We start from the raw sequence: 15,255 nt of genomic DNA, 5'->3' as shown, positions 1-15,255 counted from the left end.
GTAGTGACCAAAAATGATTTGAACAAGAATGAAAATGCTGGGGTCAGAATAATTCTCCACATTCAATTTGCAACAGTGAGGCGATCAAAATTGTGTGTGATTGATGACCAAACCAAAAAAAAAGATTCTGATTATGTCCCATTTTCATACACAAAGGGGGTTATTTACGAAAGGCAAATCCAATTTGCACTAGAAGTGCAAACTACAAGTGCAAAGTGCATTTGAAATTGCACCGTAAGTGCACTTGGAAGTGCAGTCGCTTTAAATATGAGGGGTAGATCTGAAATGAGGGGAAGCTCTGCTGATTTTATCATCCAATCATGTGCAAGCTAAAATGCTGTTTTTTATTTTCCTTGCATGTCTCCCTTGAATCCACAGCGACTGCACTTCCAAGTGCACTTTCAGTACAATTTTAAGTGCACTTTGCACTTATAGTTTGCACTTGTAGTGCAAAATGAATTTGCCTTTTGTAAATTAATCCCAAAGTGTCAGTCTGGAGAAGCCAGTGGCCAGTAGTCAGACGGAGTCGCAGATCTCTCCCCTACCTTCTGCTGCAAAAAGAGCCAGGAAGACCGAAATCTGGAGGAGGGCACAGCTTAATTTCTCAGCCAGGATTTGGGTGTGTGACGGCCAATAAATTAAGGCAGATGGCCAGTGAGCAAAGGAGCAGGTGTGATGAACTCATCCTGCAGCTCCTCAACAAGGGGGTGAGTGGAGAAATTTCAGAAACACCCACATTTCTGCTTTTGTGGCCCCACCTCCACAGCCAACCCACCCACCACGGCAGCATGCTGTGTATATCACCCCTACCCCCTTTCTGATTTCTATTATTTTGTGTATTTTTTTTGGTAATGTTTTGTTATATTTTCTTAGTTTTTTTCTGCATGGAATGCACTTTTGTGTTAAGTTATTTTTATTTGGATGGCAGATAGCATCTCTAATTTAATTTCTGGTGGGTTTTTTTCTGCACAATAAAAATTGTGCAGAATAATACTTGGCTATGTGTTTTACTTCAAATGACAGTTTGAGAGTAGGCAGTTACATTAAAAACAACACAATGCAAGATTAACAAGGGACACCAATATAGTTGTATCTTTGGTTTTAAAAACTCATGGATAATGGTGTTGTGGTAAGTTCCCCAAAAAAATCAAACAACAACCATAATATTAATATTATTGATATCACTACAAAACAAATACCTTTTAAAATATGTTTGGTGTAGCTACATCAGTATCACCAGCAAAGCAGCTTCACTATTATCCCATTAAAAAAGATGAGAATGTGCGCTGCATTTCGACATTTCAGCAATTGCCACGTCACGAATGTTAATTCTGGATTACAAACGGTAGTTTACAAGACCAAACTGGGTCGTTCCTTGATTCCAATCATGCGTGTTTGTACTTTCGACTTTTGTGTGACGATTTCTGTACTGACCACCCCAAAATCATACGTTGCTCATCAAGCTTTTGTACGAAAAATGAAAATAGAATGTCAAAAGGAGCATACTAATTGTAAGAATTTCGGACGTCAGGCCGTCGAACGACAATTCCCTTCCGAAATGAGCATCGTGTGTATGGGGGGATCAGGGATATCAGTATATTTTTAATGGCTGTCATCACTTGTATTTGTAGACATTTCTATATACTTAATGTGATTGTAGCCGTATTAGTGCAATTGTGACAGAGAAAATTGAGTACTGTCCGTAATACTTTTTTTATTTGCACTAACATACAATTTTTCTGGACAAGCTTTCAGGGTATGCCCCCTTCTTCAAGGTCCAAGTAGTACTGATTTACAAATTTTTAAGCAGAATGTAAAAACAAAACAAAACAAAAAAAACAGGGAAAGAAGAGAAAAAAAAAACAACAAAAAAAACACATACAAATCAATGGCAATAAAGATAACAGAAGAGTTAGTGAGATAAGACAGAGGGAGAGCTATGGAATGGGGGGGGGGGGGGAGCTAGTCACAGAGGGGGTTATAAAACTTTAGTATAATGGGTAAGGAAACCTATATCTAAATTCAGGTCATTATTTTTTGTGTCAAAAAGAATTATCATTCTTAGTTCAAAGGTTTTCCTTTCCTGGATAGTTCTGAAATTCCCTTTAAGAACTAAAACATTGAGGTCTTCTATAGTGTGGTCCGGTTGTGAGAAGTGATGTCCCACAGGTGTGCATAAACTGTCTTCTTTATGTTCCTTGATGGTATGTCTGTGTAAATTCATCCTCGTTTGCAACTTCTGTCCTGTTTCACCAACATAAGATCCTTTGCTGCACCTTTTGCATTGGATGAGGTACACAACATTACTGGAGGTATAGTTGTATGATCCCATGATATTGAAGGTCCCGTTTGTGTGTGTGACACTTTTGGATAGATTGATCTGGTTGCATAATTTGCAGCGCTTTTTATTGCAGGGTTTACTTCCATTATTTGTAACTTCATAATCAGAGTGAAGTTTCCTGCTGATTAGTTTGTGTCTGAGGTTGGGTGGTTGTCTGAAAGCCAGTAATGGAGGTTGTTGGAATATTCCTTTCAGAGTATCATCCTCTGTTATAATGGGTTGTAAATCTTTGATTATCCTTTTGATCCCTTTTAGTGCTGGGTTGTATGTGGTGACTAGAGGTACTCGGTTATTTGTTTTTTTCTCTGTGCATTGGAGGAGATTTTCTCTTTGGGTTTTCAAGGCTGTGTTTATGCTGTTGTTGATTGTTTTCTCTTTGTAATCTTTCTTGTGGAAGGAGTCTGCCAGTGTTCTGAGATGTTTATCTCTGTCTTCTGGGTCTGAACAAATTCGGTGGTATCTGATGGCCTGGCTGTGTATGATGGCCCGTTTAGTGTGTTGCGGGTGAAAACTGGAACTGTGAAGATAGCTGCATCGGTCAGTCGGTTTTCTGTATATCAACGTGTGAAGCTTGTGATCCCTGATGTATACTGTAGTGTCTAGGAAGTTGACATGTTTGTTTGAATAATCCATTTTTAGTTTAATAGATGGGTGAAAAGTGTTGATCAATGAGAAGAATTGGTTTAGATTTTCTTCACCTTCAGTCCATATCATGAAGATATCATCAATATAGCGACAATATCTGTATGGCTTTTGTTGTATGCTGTTCAGAAATTTGTCCTCCAGGTCAGCCATAAATAAGTTTGCATATTGGGGTGCCATTTTGCTTCCCATAGCAGTACCCATACACTGGAGATAGATGTCATTATTGAAAGTGAAGTAGTTGTGTGTAAGAATGAATTTGATGAGCTGTGTCACATCCTCAGCAGTGTATTTTTGGTTTGGTGTGGATGATAAGAATCTGTGACATGCCGTCAACCCATCCTTGTGAGGGATGTTACTGTACAGAGATTCTACATCCATGGTGACTAGTGTATTTGGTGGTAATTGTTGTATATTGTTAAGCTTGTTCAGAAAATCAGTGGTGTCTTGTAGGAAACTCGCAGTGTTCATGACTAAAGGTTTTAACATGTTTTCTACAAGGCCTGAGATATGTTCGGTAAGTGTATTCATACCTGTTATAATGGGTCTGCCTGGATTTCCTGGCTTGTGAATCTTGGGCAGCATGTAGAAGTCTCCAATTTCTGGATTATCCGGAATCGCATTGATGAGCTCTGAATGTAGGTGTCTTGGTATTGTCGCAATGAGATCTTTTAATTGCTTAGAAAAATCCTGGGTCGGATCATAATCCAGTTTTTTGTAGTAAGTAGTATTTGCCAGCTGCCTCTGGCCCTCTTGTATATATTTGTCTGTATCCATCACAACGACTGCTCCCCCTTTATCTGCTGGTTTGATGGTTATGGCCTGATTATTGCACAGATCATGTACAGCTCTTCGCTCCAGTGGTGAAAGGTTGTATAATATTTTCTTTTGCTGGGTGGATAGAAGGGATGTAACTCGCAGCCTGAAGCTGTCAATATAGGTATCCAGTTTGGGGTTGCGTCCTTGTGGAGGTGTGAAGTTGCTGTTCTTTTTCTTTTTGTCACTTCCTATTGTCTTAGGATTCCTTTCATTACTGTGAAAATATTCTTTGAGCCTTAGTCTCCTAAAGAATTTCTCCATATCTGACCATACCTGTAAATTATCCAATTTGGTGGTTGGGCAGAATGTGAGGCCTTTGGAGAGGACTGTTGTTTCTGGTGTAGAAAGTTTATGATTTGACAAATTTATGATTCCGAGTTCCTCTGTTATATCCATATTTTCTGTCAAGTCAGCATTTATACAAGGGATACCATGGGATTCTGGATCGGGTTTAAAGTTCCTGATAGCAGGAGTTATAGAAGTTGTGTTTGTTTTTTGTTGTTTAGGTTGTATCCAAAAGGTCTGCTCTTGGTGTAGCTTTTGGAGTTTTTTTCCCTTCCTGTTCATGGCAAGTTTTTGCAGTTGTCTTTGTAAGGTTTCGATTTAATTCTTAATTTGGTTGATGCTTGTAGGGTCCAATGGTGCTGAGGTTTCAAACATCAACTGCTTTTGTTTCCGGATTGTTTCCCTTTTACCATACAGTTTATGAATGAGGTTGAATGAAACTCTCCTTATGCTTATGGACTCTGCAGACGTACCAGCGAAAGGTTAAGGAACAACCTCATTCATAAACTCATTCATCAATGCGATTCCGGATAATCCAGAAATTAGAGACTTCTACATGCTGCCCAAGATTCACAAGCCAGGAAATCCAGGCAGACCCATTATAACAGGTATGAATACACTTACCGAACATATCTCAGGCCTTGTAGAAAACATGTTAAAACCTTTAGTTATGAACACTGTGAGTTTCCTACAAGACACCACTGATTTTCTGAACAAGCTTAACAATATACAACAATTACCACCAAATACAATTCTAGTCACCATGGATGTAGAATCTCTGTACAGTAACATCCCTCACAAGGATGGGTTGACGGCATGTCACAGATTCTTATCATCCTCACCAAACCAAAAATACACTGTTGAGATTCTTATCATCCTCACCAAACCAAAAATACACAGCTCATCAAATTCATTCTTACACACAACTACTTCACTTTCAATAATGACATCTATCTCCAGTGTATGGGTACTGCTATGGGAAGCAAAATGGCACCCCAATATGCAAACTTATTTATGGCTGACCTGGAGGACAAATTTCTGAACAGCATACAACAAAAGCCATACAGATATTATCGCTATATTGATGATATCTTTATGATATGGACTGAAGGTGAAGGAAATTTAAACCAATTCTTCTCATTGATCAACACTTTTCACCCATCTATTAAACTAAAAATGGATTATTCAAACACACATGTCAACTTCCTAGACACTACAGTATACATCAGGGATCACAAGCTTCACACGTTGATATACAGAAAACCGACTGACCGATGCAGCTATCTTCACAGTTCCAGTTTTCACCCGCAACACACTAAACGGGCCATCATACACAGCCAGGCCATCAGATACCACCGAATTTGTTCAGACCCAGAAGACAGAGATAAACATCTCAGAACACTGGCAGACTCCTTCCACAAGAAAGGTTACAAAGAGAAAACCATCAACAACAGCATAAACACAGCCTTGAAAGCCCAAAGAGAAAATCTCCTCCAATGCACAGAGAAAAAAACAAATAACTGAGTACCTCTAGTCACCACATACAACCCAGCACTTGAAGGGATCAAAAAGATAATCAAAGGTTTACAACCCATTATAACAGAGGATGAAACTCTGAAAGGAATATTCCAACAACCCCCATTACTGGCTTTCAGACAACCACCCAACCTCAGACACAAACTCCAGTTCTCCAGTAATGTTGTGTACCTCATCCAATGCAAAAGGTGCAGCAAAGGATCTTATGTTGGTGAAACAGGACAGAAGTTGCAAACGAGGATGAATTTATACAGACATACCATCAAGGAACATAAAGAAGACAGTTTATGCACACCTGTGGGACATCACTTCTCACAACCGGACCACACTATAGAAGACCTCAATGTTTTAGTTCTTAAAGGGAATTTCAGAACTATCCAGGAAAGGAAAACCTTTGAACTAAGAATGATAATTCTTTTTGACACAAAAAATAATGGCCTGAATTTAGCTATAGGTTTCCTTACCCATTATACTAAAGTTTTACAACCCCCTCTGTGATTAGCACCCCCCCCCCCCCCCTCCATTCCATAGCTCTCCCTCTGTCTTATATCACTAACTCTTCTGTTATCTTTATTGATCTGTATGTGTTTTTTTTGTTGTTTTTTTTTTCTCTTCTTTCCCTCAGAGGCGTTTTTTTTTTGTGTTGTTTTGTTTTTACATTCTGCTTAAAAATTTGTAAATCAGTACTGCCTGGACCTTGAAGAAGGGGACATAACCTGAAAGCTTGTCCTGAAAAATTGTATGTTAGTGCAAATAAAAAAAGTATCATGGACAGTACTCAATTTTCTCTGTAGACATTTCTATCAAACTATCATTATGAATTAACAGGTCGCAGATGAATAGAAATGGAAAATATGACTAAAATTGCAATGCAAAATTCTCCTGGTGCTTGCCTATTTTCCCACTGCTGCATCATCTATTATATCAGTCTATTCATTCTTGTATTCGTAGTAAGGTGGCTGGCTCATAACAAAGACCTCATTAATACCAGCTATTCTAAGTCAACTAACTATAGTTCAAAGGCCCTTGCAGTGCATTATTATTACCATCAACAGAGGGCAGACAAGTTGCCCCGTTATCTTGCCAGCACTGCAAATAGATTGAACCCCCATCTGACCTGAACTTGAAGCTCATCTCTATTGAAGAACAGTCATTTCGTGAATATTAACGTTTACTGCACCTAAACATGTGTAAACCAGGGGTCTCTAAACTTTCTAGACAAAGGGCCTGTTTACTGTCATTCAGACATTGGGAGGGCCGGATTGTGACCATTGAAAGTAGAAAATGCCTCAGACTTGGTGATCAGAGGTGGTAAAACATGACACAATGCCGCCTGTGGGTGGTAGGAGGAACAGTGTGACATCATTGGTATTAGTGGGAAGAATAATTTCCATTGTTGGTGTCAGTGGGAGGAATGGTGCCCTATCTTTGGTATTAGTAGGGGGAACAGGGCCCCATCCTTGATATCAGTAGGAGGAATAGTGCCCTATCATTGGTATTAGTGGGAGTAGTAGTGCCCGATTATTGGTATTATTAGGAGGAATAGTGCCCCATCATTGGTATTGTACTAAGCCTTTTCTCACTTTGCAAATTCTTTATCGAAGTTATCGAAGTCTCAGAAATTTTCATCTCATTGTATCTTTACTATATCCACAGTGCAGGTGATTTCAGCGGAAGTAACATTTTTCTTCAGTGGCCTTCTGTTTGTGCCATTGGTTGGTTTAAGAGTGTGGGATTACTCAGCCACAGTAAGCTTTCTTCACATCATTATTTGCTGCATTGGTAGGTAATCAACACTATCATTTTTTTACTGTATTGTCCTCAGAAATGTATTGATCAGCGTAAAATAATAACAGGGGAATTCTTAAATGTTCCAAAAATTTGAAATCATTGGATTTCTTTCAATTTATTTACCCCCTTTTCCAAAAGATGATTCTTATTGTTTTTAAATTAGATCAGCTTGAGTTATTTCTGTTTTGGTAGTGTCTAATATTTTGCACTTTTTAAAGGACAAACATTTTTTTTCTAGGTAAAATGCCAGAGTAATGTGTCCCACACTTGCCTTTCCAAATACAAAGGACAATTTCTTGATATCCTGTAACTTGGATGCAAGTTCTAACATATAATGATGAGCAAAACATGCATGGGTTAGATTCACGTTCAGGGAACTCATCATAAAAATTGCAAATATTGTTCTCAATGGGGTTGGCATTAACTATTTTTTTCTTTAAAAAAAAACGTAAAAAAAATGTTGGGCCAGCATCGGCTAAACAGCAACAGACGTTGTTGCTTACACAGACAAAAAGGTATTCCTAATCAGCACTGTAGGGTCTAGTCACTTTGAATACAAAAGTTGGTACATGAAAAATGTAATCTACTACAATGCAATTCACAGTAATGTAGCACTGCTGCCTCTAAATAGCATAGTGAATACAGCGGGGTACACTCCCCTCTCTATAGTGCACCAAACTGAAAATCACTGTAATGTAAAAGTGAAAATATACAGCAATGAATATAACACATACACATAAGTTTGCTGTTTGGGTGAACCACAAACATGTACATTTTGCTGCAACTGCAACCGGAGGCATACCCAAACCTTATGACTACTAGCAGCTAATGTTTGTTGGCGTACCTGTAATAGTTAAATGTAAATCATAAATGCATGTGACTTTTCACACAGTGACAATAAAAGGCCTGAGAAGAGTGGGAAGTGATATGTTCAGTTCACAACCAAGTGTCATCTTTGTGGAACCAATGACATCTAAACATCTAGGTTTTTGATCAATTGTTTTATTATTGCTGCTTACTATGTGTAGATCAAAGTTTATTCAATGAGAAATTTCAAAACCTAAACAGTAGTTCTACCTCCAAAAAATAACAGAGTTCTGTGGGGGAAATTGTACAATGTTGTGCTTTGCCTGTAAGTTGATGTGAAAATATGTTACACTGTTGATAATACTGTTTTTATCTCTCACATCTATAGTTACACAAGAATTTCCTGGGATGTGGCAATGGTGGTTGCAAATAGGTAATTCTAGTATTTTCTTCACATATTCTGATTATGGGCATTTCACTGCTTGCATTTAAAAATCTATGAATGTAGGAGGTGGACCTTTCAATCATATATCCGTCCTCCATTCAGAGATGGAGTGTTTTATTGTGCTGATTTATTTTTCAATAAAACTTAGGCTTTAAACTATCTGAATTTAACCCGGTATCGGCCTTTTACAATCTACTATACAGCAGAGCTTAAAGTTGTTGTAAACCTCACAGAATGGGAGCAAAGCACTGACTATATATCTGTAGTGTTTACTTGTCTCTCTCCAAAGCTCCAAGTGTACTTTCTCTCTGGTGCTTTGTTCCTGTTATCAGCATGAGTCACTTCTGACAAGTTTTCCCGACACATGAGATAAATTTGTGTTAGGAGTTCAGCTTTTCTGAATGTGTTTAATTATCTGTTTAAAAAAAGAATAGTCTAGAACAGGGATATGCAATTAGCGGACCTCCAGCTGTTGCAGAACTACAATTCCCATGAGGCATAGCAAGACTCTGAAAGCTACAAGCATGACACCCAGAGGCAGAGGCATGATAGGACTTGTAGTTTTGCAACAGCTGGAGGTCCGGTAATTGCATATCACTGGTCTAGAAGGTTATGTCGCTAGGGAAAGAAATCTGATTTGTCCATCTAATGTTCCAGGACTGTAAAAAGAAGGGGACAAATCTGATTGGCTGTTACATTTAGACAATAATGAGGCTCATTGTCATTTATTCCATTTATAAACTTGGCAAGTATGAGATCTTTCATTTCAGACTGAAAACTCAACTTTTTCACAGATAATATACAATATTATTATTATTATTATTATTATTATTATTAATAATAATAATAATTAAAAAAAAAACATACAAATTGTGCTTGTGTATTGTGGGAAAAATATAGTACATTAATAAGATACAAGTTTTGGATGGAGATAGCTGAGCTGAACTAGTAGCTTTCTATATAGTTTGAGGATTTTGATGTTATAGAGCAGGGGTGTCCAAACTTTTTTCAAAGTGGGCCGGATTTGATGAAGTGAACATGCCTGAGGGCCGACCATTTTGCCTGACATTCTTTGAACCATTGAAAATTCGGTCTAAGTGTGTCCATCCGAGAACTAATACACAGCCCAACAAGAATTCTCTTGCCTTTGTCGTACTCGTTCCCAACACACAGACGAATGCTCTGCACTTTAGGGGGCACCGTTAATTCTTAATGGTACCCCACACATTGGAAAATGTAGGGTGCTTTTGGTGCAGTGCAATAAAAAAAAAAAAAAAAAACACACAGACACATGTGCGCACACATGTGCACACACACACACACATGTGCACACACACACATACAGACACATGTGCACACACACACACACACACATACAGACACATGTGCACACACACACACAGACACATGTGCACACACACACATACAGACACATGTGCACACACACACACACACACATACAGACACATGTGCACACACACACACACACACACACATACAGACACATGTGCACACACACACACATACAGACACATGTGCACACACACACATACAGACACATGTGCACACACACACACATACAGACACATGTGCACACACACACAGACACATGTGCACACACACAGATACAGACACATGTGCACACACATACAGACACATGTACACACACACATACAGACACATGTGCACACACACATACAGACACATGTGCACACACACACACATACAGACACATGTGCACACACACACACATACAGACACATGTGCGCACACACACACACATACAGACACATGTGCACACACACACACACACATATACAGACACATGTGCACACACACACATACAGACACATGTGCACACACACACACACACACACACATACAGACACATGTGCACACACACATACAGACACATGTGCACACACACACACATACAGACACATGTGCACACACACACACATACAGACACATGTGCACACACACACACATACAGACACATGTGCACACACACACATACAGACACATGTGCACACACACACATACAGACACATGTGCACACATACACACATACAGACACATGTGCACACACACATACAGACACATGTGCACACACACATACAGACACATGTGCACACATGTGCACACACACAGTGCACACACACACATACAGACACATGTGCACACACACATACAGACACATGTGCACACATGTGCACACACACACACATGCACACACACACATACAGACACATGTGCACACACACACACACATACAGACACATGTGCACACACACACAGACACATGTGCACACACACAGATACAGACACATGTGCACACACATACAGACACATGTACACACACACATACAGACACATGTGCACACACACACACACACATACAGACACATGTGCACACACACACACATACAGACACATGTGCGCACACACACACACATACAGACACATGTGCACACACACACACACACACAGACAGACACATGTGCACACACACACATACAGACACATGTGCACACACACACATACAGACACATGTGCACACACACATACAGACACATGTGCACACACACACACATACAGACACATGTGCACACACACACATACAGACACATGTGCACACACACACACACACATACAGACACATGTGCACACACACACATACAGACACATGTGCGCACACACATACAGACACATGTGCACACACACATACAGACACATGTGCACACATGTGCACACACACATACAGACACATGTGCACACACACATACAGACACATGTGCACACACACATACAGACACATGTGCACACATGTGCACACACACACACACATGCACACACACACATACAGACACATGTGCACTCACACAGACACATGTGCACACACACATACAGACATACATGCACACAATGCATACACATACATACATGCACACAATGCATACACATACATACATGCACACACATACACACATGAATAAAGGCCTTTTAAAACACAAATCTAGCTTGTAGTACAGTACCTTTTGCAGCTTCCTCATTCAGCCGGGTACTGCACTGTAGGGGGAAGCAGAGAGCACAACACAATCCTCTGCACTTTACTTTCACTTTTGAAGCTCACGGAGCTTCTCACAGTGCCGGGGATCGGCTGATCTGACAGCCCTGATCCCGCAGCACAATAAATTGAGAAAGAGCAGGCGGGCCGTTCAAAACCGGACCGCGGGCCGCAACTGGCCCGCGGGCCGGACTTTGGACATGCCTGTTATAGAGGCACGTCACCCTTATAATTTTTTTTACGAATACTGTAGCTGCTGCCTTTCAAGCAGGTACTTACCAGTTTCTGGAGTCCAGTGCTGACTTCCAACAGTCAGTTCTTCTCACTGCTGCAGGTGTTGCCAACGTCAGTATTTTTACTGCCAGCCAGTAAAAAACTGGCACTTTTCTCCTGCCAGTAACAGTAAAAGTTTGCCAGTAAAATAATATGGAGCTGGCCGAGATGATCCGAGTACCTGCTACAATGTGTTCGGGTGAAGGCGGTGCCTGAGTTGGTCGCGTGATGTCATGGTACAAGGAAGCTGAGCGGAGCTGCTGGAACCTCATGTGGCAAGCTGAGGGTGGACTAAAGGGACCATCTGGCGCAGAGAGAGACTGTTACTGTAACTCAGGAGGGGACGAGTCATGTCGGTGAGGTGTTATAATCATCTGTGCTTTTGCACACGGCTGTCACTGTCCCTGTTAGTGCCAATTTCATGTGTGTGTGCCTGCCCATTTTAAGGCCTGGTGCACAGTAACAGTTTTTATGGTACAATCGGTCGGACCAGCTGTCCTAATCATCCGAGATTAGTACAGAGATCTCCCCTGCTGAGCTGTTGTGTTCTAACAGGGGGACCCCCCCCCCCACCAGAACACTTTTATCAGTGCCAATCAGGAGTCAGCCGGCTGCAGGTTTTCGAGCATGCTCATCCGACAGCATGTGGCAAAACAGCCAGCTTTTGCCAGACAGACCGACACACACGGGCCAAATGTCAGACTTTTTTTTTTTTAACCGACCAATGTCTCCCGACATTCTGCCCATATGTACCCAGCTTAATTTCTTGCCCTCCTGAGCTGAGTCCTGCCCCTAAGCTACTTATTTGCTATATCAAAAATAAAATACAAAATGTGTTTTTTTCCTTAAAGTGTATGTAAACCTGATTCATGAAATTTGAGCTGGGTACATATATCTGCAGTGTTTTCTTATCTCTCTCCACAGCATTATGTCCCATGGCTTTCTCCTGCTCTGATTTTCTGTTATCAGCATGATAACTTCTGACAAGTTCTCTAACACGTGATAAAACCAGGCTGAATTTTGTGTCAGGGAGGGTGCTATAACTAGACTAGCAGAAAGCTGCTTTACTCACAGTACAGCTCTGAAAGTCTGTGCTTATCGGGGGGGGGGCCTTTATGAAGTTAAAATTCAAACATGATCTGCACTTTCTAAGCAGTATATAAAGCTAAAGACAGCAGATATACATGTAAAACTTATGTAGGAGGATTTGTTTCATCTCTCTGTATCATCTCAGGCTGTTCACTTCACTGGGTACATGTTAGGGTTTACATACACTTTAATATCTATCTTAAAGCGGAACTTTACCCATAACAACTTGATAAAAAATCATGTTCTTTAGCGAGGAACATACATTCCAGATTAATATTTATGCTAACAAAATTAGTGTGTGGTGTAAATTGCCTGCAGCATTGCTCCTGTTTCTTCTTACTGGAGGTTGACATTTTGCTGAAGCCCAAAGCCCCAGTAGTAAATCCTAAAGTGGAACTAAACCCATTGATTTACCGGTTTAAAAAAACTGTTACATTACTGGAATGTTGAAAATGCAAACTGTCACATTTGATTGTGTCCTCAACCATCAAACCATCAAATGGCTAGTGTCATAACTGATGATCATGTGCGCAGCACCATGGCAGTTACAGTTCAAACAGAAGCAGCTTCCTTGGCTGTAAAGGATAGGAGGGTTTAATTCTGCTTTAAGAGCCCTTTCACACTGGGGTGGTGGGGGGCGGTAGCAGTAAAGCACTGCTAGTTTTATGTTGGCGCTGCTATTCGGGCAGGAGCGAGGCACTTTTAACCCATTAGAAGCGCCCGTGTAGCATCACTGCTGAATCGCTTTGCTTGCAAACCGCCACAAAGATGCTGCTTGCAGGACTTTTTCTAACGTCCTGCAAGCGCACCGTCCCAGTGTGAAAGCACTCAGGTTTTCACACTGGGAGTACAGATGAGGCATTTTTCAGGGGCTTTACAGACTCTATCTTTAGTGCTAAAGCGCCTGAAAAATGCCTCAGTGTGAAAGGGGTTCTAAGGCTGTCAGCAGATCGGTCTCTACAAACTCAGCAGTGCATAAAAATGGAGAACAACTAAGCATGTTCAGAGCAGGATGAGACAGTGTATTGCTGGATTTTAAACAGTATAGGCACTTATTTTTTATGTTTTTCATAACTATACCTGCAAAAGGGGCCATTCTGCAGTGATTTAGCAGGACTTAATTTTCTGACTAACGTTCCACTTTAAATCACATTGTACATTTTACTTGTTTGTAGCCTAAATGCTGAAATTTGCACTTAAAACTATAATTTTGTAACTTTTAGAAATGCCAGTCAAAACATGGCTATGGCAGTAAATTTTGGGTGTCATGTCAGTAAATTTCGATCTGGTAGGATGGCAACAGGCTATCATTCCCATCTTGGCTTTAGTAACTGGCTGTGACTTCCTAAGGAATCACAGTTGGCTCCCAACACTAAGTGAGATCATGCCTGGGTCAAAATTGAAGAAGTGGGAGCGTGTACCTGTCAAAAAAGATACTTGCTCCCTGTAAAAAAAATAAAAATAAAAAAAGACCTAAAATACGTTAGCGGGCACTTGCACTTTTGAGTGAAGGCCCTCAATAACATTATCCTTTGGGAGGAGCAAGGAAATCTTATGAGGCAATGTCACACCCACTGAGACACCAAAAGCTAAAAAGGTAATATTTATTTGTACAATATACCCAGAAAATCAATAAAGAAAATGGCAATAACAGTGAATGATAACAAATAGAGATTTTGGATAACACCATAAATAACTGGAGGACCAAGCATCTCTGCACCTGAAATGTAAAATCAGGATAGTCCTAACTAAAGGGCTGTACTGGGAACCAAAGGTCTGTCAGTCTCTCTAAACCCCTCCCACTGTCCAGTGTATTGGTAATTGTTGGGACCCAAAGTTCCGGTGATTGAATGTTCAGATTTGAGTGGATTCCAAACTGTATCCTAAAGCTAGGTGACACTGTTCCTTTTAGAAGTGGACAGGAAGTTGTGGCCAGCAGCCTCTCACCACCAAACCATCTGTAATTACATCTCGTCCTGATCTCTAGCATCTGGAACTTGTGGCATAGACTAACTCAGGACTCGGCTATGCTGATCTCCCACAGAACCAATGATGTCAGCAGTGACTATCTCTCACATCTTTGACCTCTTTTGTAGATGTGGAAGCAGAGGCTCTCAATCTCTAGTCTCCTCCTGGGACTTGTAGTCTCATCTCATCCTT

The 15,255-nt window shown here is 40.5% G+C and overlaps 1 protein-coding gene across 1 annotated transcript in view; it reads left to right on the top strand.

Moving 5' to 3' along the window:
* LOC143984363 (putative transmembrane protein 244) overlaps positions 1 to 15,255 on the top strand; it is a 57,246-nt gene that overhangs the window by 24,894 nt on the left and 17,097 nt on the right. Inside the window, exons 3-4 of the mRNA XM_077484592.1 lie at positions 7,280 to 7,405; positions 8,610 to 8,654. Of these exons, the coding sequence (XP_077340718.1) occupies positions 7,280 to 7,405; positions 8,610 to 8,654 (171 nt within the window). The remainder of the gene's footprint in view (positions 1 to 7,279; positions 7,406 to 8,609; positions 8,655 to 15,255) is intronic.

The sequence above is a fragment of the Lithobates pipiens genome, unplaced genomic scaffold (assembly GCF_037356315.1).
Source record: "Lithobates pipiens isolate NorthernLeopardFrog02 unplaced genomic scaffold, aLitPip1_a1.2 Scaffold_16, whole genome shotgun sequence".
Lineage (NCBI taxonomy): Eukaryota > Metazoa > Chordata > Amphibia > Anura > Ranidae > Lithobates > Lithobates pipiens.
The sequence above is the reverse complement of the archived record's forward strand: the minus strand, read 5'-3'. Positions and strand labels throughout refer to the sequence as shown.